This window comes from Chenopodium album, chromosome 13, assembly GCF_948465745.1.
Source record: "Chenopodium album chromosome 13, dcCheAlbu1.1, whole genome shotgun sequence".
NCBI lineage: Eukaryota > Viridiplantae > Streptophyta > Magnoliopsida > Caryophyllales > Amaranthaceae > Chenopodium > Chenopodium album.
The window spans coordinates 15,393,892-15,412,658 of record NC_137846.1 but is presented as its reverse complement, the minus strand read 5'-3'; the positions used below and the strand labels follow the sequence as shown (position 1 = coordinate 15,412,658).

General features: G+C 34.2%; 3 protein-coding genes across 3 annotated transcripts; 1 reads left to right on the top strand and 2 right to left on the bottom strand.

Annotated features, from left to right (window-relative positions):
- Positions 1-1,976: 1,976 nt before the first annotated feature.
- LOC145576391 (uncharacterized) lies at positions 1,977-4,021 on the top strand. The gene is made up of 4 exons (XM_081634160.1): positions 1,977-2,286; positions 2,383-2,489; positions 2,578-3,619; positions 3,742-4,021. Exons 1-4 carry the CDS (start codon positions 2,191-2,193, stop codon positions 3,835-3,837), a joined length of 1,341 nt encoding a protein of 446 aa, XP_081490286.1. The 5' UTR covers positions 1,977-2,190; the 3' UTR covers positions 3,838-4,021.
- Positions 4,022-4,814: 793 nt separating this feature from the next.
- Positions 4,815-11,001, bottom strand: LOC145576390 (peroxisome biogenesis protein 12-like). Its single transcript, XM_081634159.1, has 10 exons — positions 10,808-11,001; positions 9,285-9,390; positions 8,527-8,675; positions 7,844-8,093; positions 7,223-7,332; positions 7,060-7,134; positions 5,860-5,946; positions 5,645-5,731; positions 5,337-5,474; positions 4,815-5,094 (listed from the first exon to the last, which is right to left on the bottom strand). Exons 1-10 carry the CDS (start codon positions 10,913-10,915, stop codon positions 5,023-5,025), a joined length of 1,182 nt encoding a protein of 393 aa, XP_081490285.1. The 5' UTR covers positions 10,916-11,001; the 3' UTR covers positions 4,815-5,022.
- Positions 11,002-12,325: 1,324 nt separating this feature from the next.
- On the bottom strand, positions 12,326-18,369 carry LOC145574635 (myb family transcription factor PHL13-like). Its single transcript, XM_081632470.1, has 9 exons — positions 18,308-18,369; positions 18,141-18,224; positions 15,824-16,615; positions 15,279-15,468; positions 14,656-14,732; positions 14,530-14,569; positions 13,627-13,684; positions 13,025-13,094; positions 12,326-12,815 (listed from the first exon to the last, which is right to left on the bottom strand). Exons 3-9 carry the CDS (start codon positions 16,463-16,465, stop codon positions 12,621-12,623), a joined length of 1,272 nt encoding a protein of 423 aa, XP_081488596.1. The 5' UTR covers positions 16,466-16,615; positions 18,141-18,224; positions 18,308-18,369; the 3' UTR covers positions 12,326-12,620.
- Positions 18,370-18,767: the final 398 nt, after the last annotated feature.

Sequence of the window (18,767 nt, the reverse complement as noted above, 5' to 3'; positions counted from 1 at the left end):
ACTTTCAACTTTTTTGGTTCACTAAAATTTTACAAATTATTTCAATTATGAGATTAAGTATTGAACTAAATGATTGTACATTAAATATTACATATATGAATATTTGTAAGTACATCAACTTACTTGGGATGTAGGTTGTCTTCTAATAAATAGGGTTCCCACTTTTTTATAACTCCATTTCTATCCAATTTGTTGTCTATTTCAAAACATTCTTTTCTCTCATGAATTATAGGATAAGGATTGAACATTCCATTGTCAAATTGCATTAAGTGTATCACTTTAAATGGTACATCACTACAATGTAAATTTATATTGTAAATCATAAAAATTGACATGATGTTGCTATATTAGACAAATGTACAAAATAGTTCATAGAAATGATCAGTTTAGTTGTACCAATGAACATATGTATACACATATATGCACACATATAACATAATACAAATTTTGAACATATAGTGTTTTGTAAATGTTCATTTTACTGCATAAAAGTAGAAAGTATATGTTTTCCACTTGTCATTTTTTGTTCATTTCATAAATGTACAAAATGAAATTTAGAAATGAACAATATATTTGTAATAATAATATATCGGTAAATGTATATAAACAAACATAAATTACATGATGTACACATGCTATACAAATTTGAACATATGTATACATATATATGCACACAAATCAATTTGAACATATAGAGTTTTGTATTTGTTCATTTCATAAATGTAAATGTTCATTTTACTACACAGAAGTAGAAAGTATATGTTTTCCACTTGTCATTTTTTGTTCATTTCGTAAATGTACAAAATTAAATTTAGAAATGAACAATATATTTGTAATAATTAATATATCAGTAAATGTATATATCAAACATAAATTACATGCTATACAAATTTGAATATATGTATACATATATATGCACAAATATATGCACACAAATCAATTTGAACATATAGTGTTTTGTATTTGTATATTTTATATATTTTTTTCCACATTTCGTTTTTCTGTATATTTTATATAATTTTTGGTTGATCATTAAAATCAAAATTATGCTTACATTCAAATTTAAACAGTATGTTTAAATTTTTATCATCGTCTCAGAAATAGAGCAAAATTATGCTTAAATTCAAATTTAAACAGTAACTTGTTTAAATATGATCAAATTTAAATAAAATTATGCTTATACTTCGAAAAAATCAGTAATACTTACTTTGATTGTTCTTGAACTCCAGAATTTTCAATTGTTTTCCTGAAACATCATCGCAAAAAAAAAAAAAAAAAAACAAAAAACAAAAAAAAACCAAAAAATTAGGGTTTCGTTGAAATTTTTTGCAATTATTTATAATTTTAACATGCAAATAACTTACTCTTTAGATTTTTGCTTACTACTTGTTGAACTTTATTGCGATTGTGCAATTTCATCTCTAATATCGGACATTTTGTACGATTATATTCACTAATTTTTGCAGTTTTGTAGCGAAAATGGAGAGAAATGATTAGAGAGAAAATGAAAGAAGATGAAGAGTGAGAAAATGGAAAGAGAAAGTGAGGGAGTAAATGATTATTTTTTTCAAATTTTTTTTTATTTTTTTTTATTTTTATATATATATGGGTGGGGTAGTGGAAGTTACTGGCGGTTTTATTTGGGGAGTGTGGGGACGTGGCCAAGTGGGTAGGGAGTGGGGTAGGGGGTAGGGAGTGAAACGATGTGTTTCATTGGGCGTGTAGGTTAAGTTGGCTACACTATAGTCTAGCCATAAATAATTATGTCTACTATACAATGAACATCCAAAACCATAACCCAAAATTAATGGCCCAATACAACACAATACCAAAAAAAAAAAAAAAAAATTGATGTGATAGTGTGATACAATCGAGCTAGCAACGGCTCAGTAGCTAGCCCCTACACTTTTCCAACGGTAATATTTCTAAACTAAAGAAAAAGACAATTTGATCCTTCAAACTCACAACCCCAAAAACCTTCATCTCCTCCAAAACCCCAGAAATTATTCATCTTCATTCAACTCAATTCCTCAATGAAAAACAATGTAATTCTTCTTCTTTCTTTCTCTGAATCTTAATTCAGATTATCCTCTTTTCTGGGTCTTCACCATTTTACCCTTTTAAATACTGATCAAGTTACAATTCACAAGTTCTAAACTTTATCAGTAGTATCAATCAATTCTGGATAAAATGGGTTGTTTTTCCACCTGCTTTGGCAACTGCAAGCGCTCTCGAAGACGTCGAAGACGGCACGGGAATACCAACCCGTCTTCCCTTCTTCATCATGTATGTTTATTTTAAGGGGTTTTTTTCATCTTGTATTTTGTTTGATTTTGTTTTTGTATGAATTGAATATTGATTCATTGTTTATATTTTTATCAGTTAGAGACATATGAATCTGTTGAAGGTTTTCAAGTGCCGCATTTGATTAAAGAGCAAGAAGAAGAAGAAAAGGGTGAAAATCAAATTGAATTTACTCCTGATTCAAAGTAAGTTTTTTCATATTTTTCTTGTAATTTTTTGTTGGATTTTAATATCCAGAAAATCAAATCATTTATTGGTTGTTGTATTGTTTAGAGAAGAGAAAATCGAGAAGGCTAATTCGAGTGAGCGAAAGAAGGTTACATTTGATTTGAATGTGAAAATCTATGAAGATTTTCGTACAGAAGAAGAATTGGATGTCGGTTTCAAGGGAAACGAAAAGGAAGAGGAAGATGAGAGAGTAGAGATTGAAGAAGAGAAATCGGGTTTTGGTAGTCAATGTAATTCAGATTCAAGCTCTTCGAGCTTATTTTCTTTTCCAACTGATCATCGGTATCGAAATTGTAGGGATAGTGATGATGAATTTGATGAATTATCATCTGATGAATGTGAAACTGATGATGATTATACTGATGATGATGAAGATGATGAAGTTGAGAGTGAAATTAAGAGTGAAAATCAGTTGAAATGTCAAGAACAATCATCAGAATCTCTGTTTTCTCTGTCTTTAGATTCCAGAAAACAGGGGTTTGAGTCAGAAACAGGGGATAAAGAAGTGAATAGCCCAATACCAATCAAGAATTCATCTACTAAAGACTCGAATTCGAGTGAATTTGATGAAAATACTCGTAAATACGTCGATTCTGTATTAAACCCGGTTGAGAATCTGAGTCAGTGGAAGTTTATTAAGGCAAGATCAAAGCTTGCATCAAAGGATCAGTCTCAAGCAAAGGAGAATGTGGTTTCATCAGGCCAAGATTTCAGCTTTCCTGTGAAAAAGGCAGTTGTTTCAGACCGAGAAATCGGGGTTGATACAAGCCTTTCTAGCTGGCTAATGTGTTCTGAAGGAACACACAAGAATAACAGCAGAAGCAGCTCAGTTTCAGTGGGAAATTCACCTTCTGACAGGAAAACATGTTCCTGTTCTCCCAATAAATTTGAGGATAGACCCATATTAGGAGCTTTAACTCTTGAGGAATTAAGGCAGCATTCAGCTACTTCCTCGCCAAGGAAATCCCAGAGCAAGAATCCTGATGATATCCCCATTATTGGAACTGTTGGAAGTTACTGGAGTCATACAGAACAGACTACTAATTCTGGTTCAAGCACAAAAAGTACCAAAAGCAGATTCAGAGAGGTTAGTCTGACAATATAACTGTCTTTGATAAATTCTGTTGCATGTTACAATAATTAGTGGATTTTTTTTGTGCTTAATGTCTTTGATTATGGTATTGCTGTGAATTGGTGATTTGATTGCAGAGTGCCGAAGTGATTTGGGATGCAACACCGTTCGAAACGAGGTTGGAGAAAGCACTTGAAAAAGAAGGCAGTGGTGAACAGATTGTAGCAATGTGATGGAAAGAAATGCTGTATAACAGAAAATGTAGGAAAGAAAAACACAAATTTCCCCCATCCCAATTCTTTATTTATTTGCTCTATTAGTGTGGTCAATTGACCATATCTAATAGTGTGTGATCTATTGTAACTACTTGAATTTGGTTGTGTGAGTTGCAATAAACTGTGTGTTAATTTTTTTGAAGGTCTTATTATTCTTTCTTTTGATTAAACAGCTGAAACATAATCTAATTAAAAGTGGTAATATGTGTGCGTTTCTGATCATCAAAGATTTATGCAATTTTAGCTTGCAAATATATCCTATATCAGGGTCAATTTGAGGAAAAAAGACATTAAAATTGAAAGAACAATGTGTTATTCATTGAGATTTAGTAAGACATTAGGTCTGACAGAGTGACAGTAAATCCAGATGTCAGATATTCAAGTTATTTGCATCTTGTTTGTGAAGTGTTATAGCTCATATATTATTAAGTGTCCAGAACTCCAAATTTGTGAAGCATATTTAGAAACCAACTTAATGGTTAATTTTATGAATCATCTTCACATATCCAGTAAACACCCTGTTGTTTGTACTCATCCCAATTCCTCTCCGAGTACAGAATTTGGCCGGGCTGGTTTCTTTCGACTCGAAGGGGTTGCCTTGGTAATTCTCTTCATGCTGAAGTCCTTACCTGCTTTCATGCATCCGTCGGACAAGACAAGGGGTTTCCTAATGTTGGTGATTGCAATGGTTCCTATTCTTTGATGAAACATTTGCAAAGTAATGGAACCAGAGATCTCATTATTGTGGGCTTCATCTTCATAGTAGTGCCTAGACTCTATATATATATATATATATATATATTATATATATATATATATATATATATATATATATATATATATATATATATAAGTCAAGCATAATGTTCGTAATGTTAGACAGATGTATCAACCCAACAACTTTCGTGGTGGCCTCTCTCATTTAACTACACATACTTTGCCTCAAAATAAATCAAGGACTACAAATACAAAAGGAAAGAGATTTACATGAATCTACGTAGTATATCTTTATAAAATGTAATATATCAGGATAAACTATTTACAGCATACTTCTTAATGGACACTGAAACATCTTTCAGGTCAGAAAATAAAAGAAACAAGGCCAAGAAAAGCACATTGGCATTTACCATGTTTTCAAATAGTCTACATGTCATGGAAGAGCCGTCTAATGTCTTTGACTTCAGCAGGGATGAGTGTGACTGGGCACCGCTTATACTGCAAAAAAACATCAGCCAAAAGTTTAAGCATGGATTTCATAGTCATGATATACAACACGAAAAGAAAGCCTAAAAATCAAGTTCAAATTACAAAAATGATAATAATAATAATAATAATAATAATAATAATAATAATAATAATAATAATAATAATAATAATAATAACAGGAGCTCTATACTGGAAGTGTATTTCAAAACAGCAGACAAAGCACAGTCAGTGTGTCGAAACAGAATCCTTACCTGAGAAACATACTTGAATATGCAACCATAACAGAAAACAAATCCTGATACTGTAACAACTGAAGGATTTGCACGTCTCTCCGAACACAAAGGACAAACTGTTCTGTCTGATGGCAGTGGAATACCCTCTTTAGCCGCCTGTATAGAGTAATTAGTAAGTTCCAATATTCACAATAGAAGAACATGCAATTAACTGTAAATTCGAGTAGACAAGCACACATTCTCCTTCCATTATTTTTAAGGGAAGGGTTGGTGGGGGGAGGTGGAATGCTTATTGCTTAGGATGTAGTTACGAAGATACTGCTTACTTTTGGGGCTGGAGGTGGTGGTGGTGGGGGATAAATAGTCGGTGCAGACATCCTTTCCTCTGCTGATTGGTACCACCATTCCATCATCTACAATTATGATCATTAGGAATGAAGGACAATGATGATCATTTATACTTAACAAGGCTAAGCTTCTCCGATATAGAGCTTCAAAATTGTCAGATCTCAGTCATAACACTTTACAGGAATACAGTTACCTTGAATACAAATACGGCAGCAATTAAGCCTGTCTGTGAATAATCAAGTGCTGCATACATACAGCTGAGCAATGCTCCTTGCAATTTCTGAAATATCATGCATGCCAAATCATAATCACGTAGTCAGATGATAGAGCAAAAAATATCAAAAAAACCCATATACACAATGTAAACATAAAATTATCACAATAGGTGCCATAAATTATGTTACTCGGACTCTTCATTTCACCTTAAGTACCCGTGTTAGATCCTCAACATTTTGACATGGGAACAAGCACTTGACACTCTATCTTAGGATCACAAAAACAAGGAACCTTTTCACGAGTGAGCAGAATGCGCCAAGTCCAACACATGCACATGTAACCATATTTTAACATAATAAGTATGAGAAAATATTGAGTAACATAAGTGATTTAAAGCAACATAAGGAATATTGTTTTCTTTTCTTTTTATTGATTCAACTCAAATTGAAAAGACACAGAGGTAAGGGTGTTGGTACAATATGCCCTAGATTCTTGTTGTTCTGAAGAAATGGATGGGGTGCTTTGTTAGCTGTAGCATGTTGATTTCTCTAACATTATTTTAAAAAACATGCCCTCTGACCATTTAGACAGTATCTTACAGACTATATTCATTTTGCAATAGCCCCGAAACACTTGAGCAAATGAGCTGCATAATTTTTTATATCTGAATTGGCTGTTTAGGATTACTGATTGAAATGTGAAAACCAGAAAGTGAATGCTCCTGAGAAATGCATAGCTCAAGTTTCTTTTGCTGCCTTTTCTCTAGCTGCTTGAGGAGAGCATTACAATGATTTCAAACAATATGAAATCTCAAGTGGACAGCCAATATAAGTAATTTGTTTGAAACATATGGTATTTGTTTGCAAAGGGAGAAAGTTACAGACAGTTGAGCTTCAAAGAGACTTTTCCCCCTTTTGGGTGGCTGGGATTAGCTTTCAGCTACTGTCTTTGATAAGTTAATGAGTTCTGGACTTCTGATAAGCCTTTCTGAAATTTAATAACATAACTACACCTCTCTAGCCACCCAATTTCACACGGCCCACAGTCACCAACTCACCACACCCACTGCTCATAAAGTGATAAAACAGATACAGAAGATATACTTGTGTATGGGTAACAAGAAATTGTGCTTTTCTCCTCATCTATATAACCCTGTAAATATTGGATAGAGAATTACCTTTAACCATGGAGGACCACGAAGTCTATCACGTTCACGACTTCTCATCCTTGATATTCTCGAAGAAGCATCCATCTACCTTGACATTAAAAAGGTTAAGCTCAACATAAGAAAATACAGAATCTGCTTGACTGATACAAAGACTCGTGACCAAAAGTAATACCAGTTCCTGTCCAGTAGCCCGACAGACTTGGATCCCTAAAGCATGCAATCCCAGAGAATAAAACCCAGTAGCATCCAACAGATACAATGTTTGATAAGCAAAGGTTAATCCTGCATGTTGAACATCATTCAATTAAATGACTAATCAATCAATCATTAAAGAGACCACAGTACAAAAAGATCTTCAGAAGACAAATCAATGACAAGAATTTCATTGCTCAAACACAGAAACATTGTTACTATGATTATGAAAAAATATTAATATAATACTCACCTGACCCAAAAGCAGCATTGCCACTATGATTATAAAAATAAATGGAGCATTGCTAGTATGAATTTAATGAAGAATAGCAGCATGAGGCAAATTCATGACCTACACTGATTTATGATTGCACAACTGCACTTTACAAGAGACGTGTGTGTGTGTGAGAGTGTATGTGTTTGGTGGTTTTTTTTTTTTTTTTTTTGTGTGGGGGGGTAAGGCTGTAATTTACATATCTTCAAATTTCAATTGTTTATCAAAAAACAAACATAAAACGTGATCACATCCTTGTCCGAAAATTACAAAGCAAAATGCACCATCAAAGATTAATAAGCAACTCAGCTCTTAGATATAGAATACCTTCATGGCCAGTATGTATCCAGGGATAACAAGCAGCTATAATTTTCTTTGCTCCCTGCAAGATTCGTTCTCTTGATGAAAGATCTTGATCTGAAGTTCTAGTCTGATCAACTGGACTCTCTGCCACATCTAGATAGTCAGTATCATCAAAACTTTCATCACCTGGTCCCCATAAGCTTGCACGCACTGCAGTTTCCCTATCTCTGCTATATATTGAATGCAATTTTGACTTAAAATACGGTAACACAACCTACAAAGATATTAAAAAATGGAGAGAAACAATCACATTTTCAGATGCAAAGAATGTTCAATCCTAACAAAATTAAGTTTGTGAGGAATTAAAGAATTTCAAATGAACTAAAGACCCTCTAAATGGATCAGCTCGTAAAGAATATCAAATTTCAAAGCCAAGCTTTTTCATATCTTTTTGATTTGCATTTTTATAGAATAAGCTGTAAGAAAACTTTTTTATATTTACATTTCCAAATACAATTCAACGGTTATGCCCGTATAAAGTGTCGTGAGCTGTTCGTCTCAGCACAGAAAGCAGAAATTCAAAGAAGATTGCAATATGACAATTTAACAACTTTTACAAAAATTATAACCACTCAGTATTTACAGTCATACAGATGATTTAATAAATACTAGCATATAAATAAAAGCCAAAAGTATTGAAAGCGTACCAGAAAGACGACAGAAAGGACTCTTTGGTGCTTTTCTATCCCAGAGAGCTGAATCCCATCTGTGGAGCTGGAATGAAGAGCATCTTTTTTCAATTTCAATCTTACTGTTCTTCTTCGCAAGCCATATAACGACTCTGAGAATGATGCATCTGAAAACATACCAAGCAAAAGAAAAACTTCAGGGGATCCTAAGAAAGCAATGACAAGTTTCATAAAAATAAAAATAAATAAATAAATAAAAAGCCCACAACAGATCATTATTAGGATGATGTTAAGAGGAATGAATGTCAGGAAAAGTCACAGGAGTAAATGATGTAATCTTACTAGTTACAACCATGAACATTATGATCATTGTCCAAACACACTTTCCTTATCAATCCCCTTTTTAAAAGAACACAACCACTTGAAATGGATCCTACATTAACAAGGCCTGGACTATTCTGAAAGTCTGGAGAGGTCAAGAATTCAAAATATAGACAGCCTTGCCCCTAAGGATCTTAAAATTGTGACTCAGCCCTATTCATTGGAAAAATAATTGCTAGATCAAGTATATATTGAAAAACAATCTGACACCAGATCAATGGGTCACTTCAAGACAGGCTCTGCAAGCAATGTACTTCCGGGGATTGCCAGATCAAGTATAAGTTCATACATATTACAACACTTTTAAGAGAGCTCCAATATCCTTTTAAATTTATTTTATCATGTGAAAGCACATTAAAAGCAAGGAGAATGCAAAAATGTTAGATAAAGATTACCCGTAGTTCTCATGCTATGAGTCTCCAAAACTAGCATCAACAAGGCAAAGAACTCATTCTCATAGTCCAGCACTTTATGTAGAATTGGCCTTCTTAGAGCCATTACCTGCAAGATCACATACAATCAGACACTTATACGAGTTATACCCATATAAACAAAGACAAGCAACACGCCAATGAGTAACTGGTCATAAACACAGAAGCAACAACAGCACTGTTTCTTCATTAAATTGTTATGGAAACATGTCTACAAGGTAGAATTTACAGAAGGTGCCATATTACCATGTAAAAAAATAGCTTGATCACGAATACATTGCAGGGACAAAAAGAGCACATCGTAATATCATGATTACCCCTTACAGAAACACCAGATTGACGCCATTCTTCAGAGCACTATTAATGGTTTATTGGTGTTGGAAACATTAAAGTGAACCAGAATTATAGCAAATTTTACAATGATCTAAAACATATTTTCCGTAAAGGACCAAATGGAAGAGCATGATTTCCACAAAAACCTATCAATCAAGAAATGCATGTCATGGAAGGGATTGAATTTGTACTTCCAAAACCATCCTAATCCAACACATAGCACGACTAGTACCAAGGTTGGACAGATTGTATCTAAGGAAGGAGGGAGAAGGATCAGTTTCCCATATTGATAGCCTAGAAATAGAAACAAGGTGGGGAAATCAAGTAGTCTAATATTATTCGTGCCAACCACTTCGGATTTCTCTGACATATGGAGATGCTTCAAAAGCAACTAAGCTAGTAATGTACTCCCTAGTAATATTGTCCAACAAAAGCACATTATTGTAATGATAAACAGCACTTAATCCTAGTGAGACCTCCATAGCAATAATCAAGACATATAAATGGCCTTATGCCCCTTGTATATCTTTTCCTCAGGAGAAGTTAACAGAAAATGAAGTCCTTTAGTGCACCCTCTAACCCAAGTGCCTAGAATAAGTGAAAAACTATATAGAGCAGCTACCTAACACCACCAGTAAATCATGTATCATAGTTCAAATCACCCCTTATCTTCATTCTTCGAAATCCTCTAATAAATGCTCTTCCTTTTAGCAAACACCGTTTACGGAATTCTTTGATAGATAGCTACCACCTATCATAATCTCAAAAATCCCACAAAATCAGACATTCTTTCAGCCTTAAATGTCATTTTTGCCACAAATGTAATCATAACTAATAGATTGGGTCAAAAATTGAGGTTATACTAAAAGAAGATAGGGTCAATTCACTCACTCAACAACATATATACACTACAAATTACAAGCACAATCTGTTTAATCTGACCAAATCATTAGAACTCAATCATCATCCCTACATACCCAAAATCTAACATTTGATTAAAACCCATCAAATTTTAAACCAATAAAACATCTCAAAACAACCAAAGTCATCAAATTTCAATCTAAAATCATCAATTTATAGACCCCAGAAAGGAGTAATTGAAGTTAACAATAAAAAAATGGAGATAATTTAAGCAAGAAAAGAAAGAAGCATACGCCAATAGAGTAAGTGAGGGCGGCGCGAAGACTGGAAGGAAGCTGCTGAGCAGCCGCCATCTCGAAGAATGTGGGGCGAGTGCCCTGCCCACCCACCTGAAACAACATCTTCAATCTCCGATGAGTTGGGGTTTCAGTTGCTCAACAAGTTTAACAAACCAATGGTTGGTTGGAGGAAATTGTGAAATTTTTAATGCTTAGGAAATTAATGCTAAATGTAAAATACTGTTGTCCCAAAATTAGGAAACTTTAAATGCGGGAAGGGAGTGGAACCTAATCACTTAGAATTGATCCCGAATTCGAATTAGCTCAAAAGATGAACCGCGTGGAACACCAAAAAAACAAAATAAATATTGTTCTCGACTTCTTGTTTGATTTTTTAATTTTAGTTTTTTCATATTTTTGTCTTTATTCATTGCTCTATCCAAAATACCCTCACAATTCTTCTTAATATTTAGCTTTGTTTGGTAATTAGCTGATAGTTGATTGATATAACTAGTTGTATTAGCTGATTTGACTACCTATGATTATATTAGCTGGTATAACTAGTTGATTGTGTAAAAGTATTTGATAAATTACTACCAATGACTATTACACGATTAGTCTATTACCTTATACGGAGTATTAACTCTAGTCTTTTTATTTTTTATCTAACTATAATCATCTTTAATTCTTAGATATTCATACAACATGTTAACTTTCTTAACAAAACCTAGCCTTTTTTTTTTGTGTGTGTGTGTTCCACCCGTTTTACCCTTTGGGTTAATCCGGATTCGGGGATCAGTTTTGGGTGGTTAGGTTCTACTCCCCTTCCAATTGTTGTTGCGGGATCGAACACGCGGTCCTCCTTACCAAGTGTAGTTTCAATCACGCCACACTAACATCCAATTGGTACAAAACCTAGCTCTTTGGCCTTTGAAGTAACATACTTTGTATGTTTTTTGTTTTTGTCATATTGGATCAAAATCTCTCACAAGTCAATTCAACCAATTTGAGATAGACATTTTAATAGTAAGGGAGAAGGTAAGATAAATCTCTACCTTCAAAATGCCCCTAATATGGGATTTAAACTCTCAATCTCAAGGTTGGAAGGCTGAATACTTCACTAGACCAAGCTTTGTTCGGTAAGGTAATAGCTTATAAGCAAAGTGATTGAACTTGAATATTGTGCTCTACATCAATGTGTATATGAAGCTAAGTAATACGGAGTACTATAGGATCATCTTATTGGATCTCAAGATTATACAATCACATTATCGTGATATTTCAATTATCAAAATTGTACAATCAAATTATGCTTAAATATGGTACTATACAGTGTCAAGTTTTAAGTCCAGAGTTTTCATTTCAACTTCTTATCATTTACAACAGTTCCACTTGTTGACATGTTTTGGCAATCAATGAGATTAACTCTGATTTTCTCACTAGTAGATGAGTAAACCTTTGCAAGGTACGATTTTATTGACCGTCGTAATTCAAGCGCTTTGTTTGATTCCAAAAATAAAGCAACGCAGAGAATGGCATTGACACAATAACATTCAATCAGGCAACCTGAAATCGGAACCAGTAATATACAGTAATTGAACTAAATTATACAACTTGATTACCATTTATCAGTTCTCATCAAACTCCACAATCTCCCTCATAGAGGGAACCTAGAAAAGAAGAAAATTCGGTAGCAGAAATCCAGATCTACTTGCTATAGTTAAGAGAGAGATAAAGGAGTACAATTCATCCTAACATCATGGGCATAACTTACAGCCCCTTAACAATGGTCAATCTAAAAAGGGCAAGAGCCCGAAGATAAATTATACTAATGCACCGAATCATCTGTCCTAAAACGCTTCAACGGAGGAGAATCTGACCCACCAGCTTCACTGGCAGAAGCTTCTGATTTGTCTTTAGGAGGGGATTTCGATTTTTCCTTCTCCGCCTTATTCTGATTCTCAAGCATTTGTAACAGGTACTTCCCCTGTTCTTCGATTTGCAACTGCAGTTTCCGTTGTATCTGAAACAAAGATGCAGGAATTTAAGCATTGCAGAAGAAAATCAGAATGTCAAAAAAAGTGACCCGTGTTTTAGTAAGATGAAGCAATTTTGATCTGTAGGGGGTGGGGGGTGCACAAAGAGCAAGTACTAGCAAATAGTGTGTTTATGGTAATTAGGCCCTTCTTTCATTCAAAAGCTGTAGCTGTGTCAAGAAACACTTCAACATACCTCAAGTTGTTCGTGGAGCTGCTTTTGAACTTCCATTTGCATTCGCAATGCCTCAGTAATTGTAACACTCCTGTTATCAAATAGATAAGTCTTCCAAATCAGAAAAAATACAACACTCTGGACACCAAAATACTGAAAAATGAAAATCCCATAAAGCAAAAATTTCTAACATGTAAATATGTTATCATGTTATAATAAAGATGTTGAAATTAATCAAGAGGCTCTAATCCTAGAGATGTGTCACACCATGATGTGTTCAAACTTCAAACACGGAAGACTAGTAATAGTAGGCAAAGAAAGCTCAGAACTTACATGCAGGTATACACGGAGTATAAAGTTACCTCTATGGAAAAACAAGATGTTTGATCTTTGATAGACACCCAACATCAGAAACTACAATGATAGCCTCTAGATTCTAATAAATGTATTCAAGCATATATGCTCAAATATTCTCAAGATTTGTAGCTAACATTATGCTTTATTAATTATAAATTCATAATTATTAAACAAGCATCATAAACCATACGTGATACTTTATCATAACTAGATGTAAACACCAAAACAATGAGATAATTTAACCCTCGTTATGTGTAAACACTTACGTTTTCAAGTCTACAGATGACACCTGCTCAATGGAACCACTTCTCTTCTCTAAATCTCCTGCAAAAAAACCACCATCAACATGGTCAAAACAGCTTTATGTCACTACCTAACCAAGATTAAAATACAATAAACAAGGAGGCCGTAGGTACAACAGATAAGCACTCAAGGTCATTAATTTTCAAACCGCAAATTGTCAATTTGGTGCAATATAAAAAAGTCAATCGCTAACTATTAACTGCGTGACTCAAGAACAAGTATCAAACAGGGCCACAGGGGTACCCATCTGAGTGTCCGATACAGCAAATTAAAAATTTTGGTTATGGAGACAAAGACACAATCTAAGGGCTCAGTATAAACATTAAATATATTTCTTGAATTGGTTAAATGTAGGAAAGAATCACACATTGATTAGTGTTATTAATGTTCCATATATGCTAAATTCCATAATTAAAATAAAATGAAAAGGTACATATAAATATTAAATACGAATCTAACGACATCCCATTTGATAACACTTTTTCAAGAATTAGTGTACAAATAAAGTCAAAGTTTAGTCAACTCATTTACAAAAAACAAATTAGATAAGAAAATTTCATATCAGATCAAGTAAACTGAACATAGCCCAAGACCACATACAAAATTCCAACCTCTTAATTATTCACCCTCCATTACAAAATATTGCGTACCTTTCATTTTTTTTGGATTAAGCAGAAGACATCTTTTGATAAGACCACAGTTTTAAGAAATCAAAATATTATCACTTCAAAACAAGAATTTAAGAATGATGTGGCCAGCCACTGGCTTTAGCCCATTGTCAATTAACATTTCAGACTAGGCAAGGTCTTAAGATGAGAAGGAAGCTAGGACTATCAGCAAATGAAAGAAATAATTATTAGACTTACTTTCTGGTGATTCTGGTCTGACCCTTGCAGTCCTATATTTCTGAAATTGAAAAAATACAAATCCTAAGCCATACATCCATGTAATATAAGTATATAACTAGCAAAGAAACAAACACAAACTCATACCTGCAGGTGGCTTTTCACATGGTAAATAGTTAAGCCTTCAACATTCATGAGCTTGAGGACACCTTTTGGAGTAGCTTCTGAAAATACAAAACACATGTCAACATACAGGTGGTAAAACTAGAGTGATGGCTCAGCCTGAAACCAAGCCAAATTTTACTGGCCAGGCTAAGTTTCACTTGACTTTTTTATACTAGTGACTCAAGCTAGAATTTGCGTTTGTGGAACTGACGATCAGTTCAACAAGCCCACAGACTTGGCCCAACACACATATTAGACAGATTTTGCTTGTAGAGAAGCAGTATGCAGGATAGTGCTGATTTTTTGGGGTTATCAGCTTATTGCTTCAATTTTCAGACTGTTAACCTAATTAATGAACTGCATGGTGCAACATGGACTAGCTCCATTAGTTGATGAAACAATACAACCCCTGAGCCAGCTTAAAGCATCTAGGCTCTGCCAGTCTGCCCACATTTGTCATGAATCAAACTGAAGCCGCAGCTGGCTCAGCCCAGACAGGGCCACTTGCCACCAGGCCCACCACAAGGTCTGCACAGTCAGTCTAAATATCCTTGATTTTACTAATCATGCTGTCAAAATTAAATGGCAGAAAGTTAGACACGCACTTTCACTACCGCCAAGCTGATTCACAGCATCAACAAAGGATTCATGAAGTTCTGGTGTCCAGCGCATACGAGCCTTATTTTGTGAACTAGATGTTGGATTAGCAGAAACAGATGCTTCTCTAGAAGGCAATGGATGTTGCTGTTGAGTTTGTGGCTGAGGCACTACTGTATCTGTGGTGGACTGCGACACCTACAAGTAGAAATCAAAATAAAAGATTTGTTTTGTTTTAATTCTTCACTGAGCAAGATAAAGCATAGTCACATGTGGGAACGCATTCACTTTCTAAGGGTAAAGTCAATACATCAAGAAATAAGAACATGCTAAATAGGAATACATCATTACAGGAATTGTCCATGGGCAAGAAAATAGACATAAAAAGCTCCCTTTTTTTTTTGAGTGTGGCGGGGGGAGTAAAATTAAGTGAATATTAGAATCCTTATATATAGACTACATTAGCCAACCAAAGCTAGAGGCTTCCTTTGGACATGTTATGAATGACAACAGTAACAGTATAGCAGTCTACACAAAGAAAAAAAAACCATACCTTTGGTTGCTGGTCAAATGTGTTTGAATCAGCCAAAAGCTCATTCCAGTTTGGCTCAATGGAGTCAGCATAAAGATCCATCTCTCGCCAACCAATTCTTTTTAGACGGTTCTCACTCGACATTACCTCTGTACTATTTCCCACTTGACCATTTACAATGGAAACACCTTCAGGAAGATCAAGTAGATCCTGGAGATGACCACTATTCCAAGAATTGTCGTCATCATCTTTCTGATAGTTGATGAACCCAGTCGACTGAAAATCAGATACAGTGCCGTGATTTGGAGGATAATTCGCTCCACCACCAACTGACTGGGAAATGAAAGGAGAATTCTGAGGTAGCCTTTCACTAGGTGTGAATGAAGGGAAGTGCATATCAGCAGGGAATCCGCCTACAAATGGAGAAGCACTACTGGAAGATCCAATATGAGAAACTACAGGGTCGGCCTGCATCTGTAAGGGGCTTGCAGTCATTTCCCTTGATGATGACACAAAGAACGGATCAGGTGATTTTGGAAAATCTTCTAAAGGATTAGCCAGAACTGGCAGAGGAGAAGCATATGATCCAGGAACTTTTAATTCATTGTAACAAATTCCACTTGATGTCTGCATTGGTAAAGCAGAACGCATATTCATCTCCATCCATAAATCAATAAAACCAGCTCCAAAGGAATTCAGTTAATCAACTATCTCCAAAGAACCGATCTTACAGTTCCAAATGAACAGATCAACTGACTCTCATTGGTATCTCAATTCTCAGCTGCCAACATGCATATCAATAAGTTCGAGAATCTGCAGGAAAAAGAAACAACAGATAATTGTTAATTAATACTCTGTATATATCAGGATGAAGTATTTCCAGACAAAGTTCATGAGAATATATTAAAATGGGTCATCAAATTCCCCATTGTTCCAAACAAAGTTCAGCAGTAAGAGTTTGTTTGGTGTGTCTGTGTTGATTTATATTTATTTTTTTTATTTTTGGGAAACTGCACAAATGTAATTACATCAAGAGGATAAGATATCCCCACAAAGTAACACAAACACACAGCTACAAACTAATCAAGAAAGCGCTAGCCGCCTTTTAACTCATAAAGAACCTAACAGGGTAACTTTAACCCACAGCATCACTCGTATGATATATTGTTTCAGTTGGATAGTCTTTGTAACATATAGGGTAAGGTTGTGTACATCCAGCCCTCCTTGAATAGGCTACGGCAGGAACCTTCTTAGAGGCATTTGGACCATGTTGATGTAAAGAACAATACTTACCCCCTTACTACATGGAATCATAGAACAGCACAAACATACGAGAATTTTTTTAACTTAACTATTTATGTATGTATCCTTCAACAAATCATAATGATCTATCCAATGTAGTTCGAAAAAGCTTCAAATTCATTTATGATAGGGAGGAGGGTTAGAAAGTACGTGAAAAGAGTTCACGCTTCAAAATCATACAATCCACCATCTATTCTACCACAGAACAAGATACTTAGATGGTAAAGTTCACCCAGTTGATCAAATTAACAGACATCTCCAGGCATTTATTGATGCAAATACAAAAAAAGGCCAACTACAACAAAAATTCATAAAAACTACCTAGTAACCTTAAAACAAAAAACCTTGCAGATACAATCAAAACTAACCAAATCCTAATAGGGATCCAATACTATGTCTCGAAAATCGCCTCCAATCAGCAAAACCCGAAAGATACTACTGAGGTGATATACAAGCAGAAGAACATCATATAGCTATTTGAAACCTATCAAGCTCTCCATCCATCTTTAAACCAAAGTGAATAAGCAGAATATAGTAATGCAGGTCCCACACAAATCAACCATTTAAAATCATTACCAATCAACTGACTCCATAAAAAACACAAAGATCATATGCAATCAATAGGACTTCTCAGTAATGATCAAAATCATCCAAAATATCATCTAACACCCTAAATCAAACTCTGGCAAAGTTGGCCCCACATGTATGCCCCAAAATCATCTCCCAAATATAATTTTCACATCCATTTTTTTTTAATTTTTTATAATAAATCACTGAACTAACCCCTTTATCAATCACTCAAACAGAATCAATACAACAGTAAAGGGAATAATTAGATTAAACCCCCCAAAAATTTAACTTTTTAAAAAGGGGACAAAATAACAAAATGATTACATGAAGAAAAAAACCCCACAAATAATCAATTGATAGCGTAAGCAAATTCATAAAGATACAATAAATTGACAACAAAACACCCAAAATTTTAATTTAGAAGAGAAATTAAAAGAGACCCAGATTAAGAAAGTTGGAATCTTACCTGGGAATTCACAATTAACAAAAAAATAATTGAGATTCGACTCCCAGAAGCTCGAAACCCAATACCCAAATATCCAATTTTTTGCTGAAAATAATTATACACAATAATTATTTCAAGAACACAATGAAATATTGAAATTAATTTTCCGTACTGTTACTCTGACTTACAATCGGAAATCTTTTTCGGGCCAAAAAATTGGAGAGAGAAAAAAAAAAGATAGAAGAAAGAATGGCTCCAGCAAACCAAGAGAGCCGCCTTCTCCTTTTTTTTAGGTTCTTTTTTAAAAAAAATAAAAGTAAAATTAAAATTAATTTATATTTATAATTGGTTTTCTGAGTAAGATAGAGAAAAATAAATTCAGAAATTTTTATTTTTATAAATTTTCAATTTAATTTTATCCGTTGATTTCTCTTTAATTTGTCCCCTTGTGAGACTGTGATTTATATTATAGGGAGTATTTTTTATTAATTTTTTGAGAAAAGAGAAAGTGATTTTTTATTTGGTGCGACCATATAATATAAAGTTTTTTTTTTTTTTAGTGATAGACTTTATTATATTATACGGATTAATGTTTTTTTGTTATGTCAAATTGCCAAACATAGAAGTAGGGGTCCCACAACCGTTCCA

What these genes read in the sequence shown, in the direction of transcription:
- LOC145576391 (XM_081634160.1), top strand. Translation starts at nt 2,191, where the DNA reads ATGGGTTGTTTTTCCACCTGCTTTGGCAACTGCAAGCGCTCTCGAAGA. An exon ending in CGTCTTCCCTTCTTCATCAT is followed by an intron (nt 2,287 to 2,382) that starts GTATGTTTATTT and finishes TATTTTTATCAG; the next exon opens with TTAGAGACATATGAATCTGT. An exon ending in GAATTTACTCCTGATTCAAA is followed by an intron (nt 2,490 to 2,577) that starts GTAAGTTTTTTC and finishes TGTATTGTTTAG; the next exon opens with AGAAGAGAAAATCGAGAAGG.
- LOC145576390 (XM_081634159.1), bottom strand. Translation starts at nt 10,915, where the DNA reads ATGTTGTTTCAGGTGGGTGGGCAGGGCACTCGCCCCACATTCTTCGAG. An exon ending in CTGCCGTATTTGTATTCAAG is followed by an intron (nt 5,732 to 5,859) that starts GTAACTGTATTC and finishes TCATAATTGTAG; the next exon opens with ATGATGGAATGGTGGTACCA. An exon ending in CACCACCTCCAGCCCCAAAA is followed by an intron (nt 5,475 to 5,644) that starts GTAAGCAGTATC and finishes TACTCTATACAG; the next exon opens with GCGGCTAAAGAGGGTATTCC.
- LOC145574635 (XM_081632470.1), bottom strand. Translation starts at nt 16,465, where the DNA reads ATGGAGATGAATATGCGTTCTGCTTTACCAATGCAGACATCAAGTGGA. An exon ending in TCAGCTTGGCGGTAGTGAAA is followed by an intron (nt 14,733 to 15,278) that starts GTGCGTGTCTAA and finishes TTGTATTTTCAG; the next exon opens with AAGCTACTCCAAAAGGTGTC. An exon ending in TCATCTGTAGACTTGAAAAC is followed by an intron (nt 13,095 to 13,626) that starts GTAAGTGTTTAC and finishes ATTTGATAACAG; the next exon opens with GAGTGTTACAATTACTGAGG.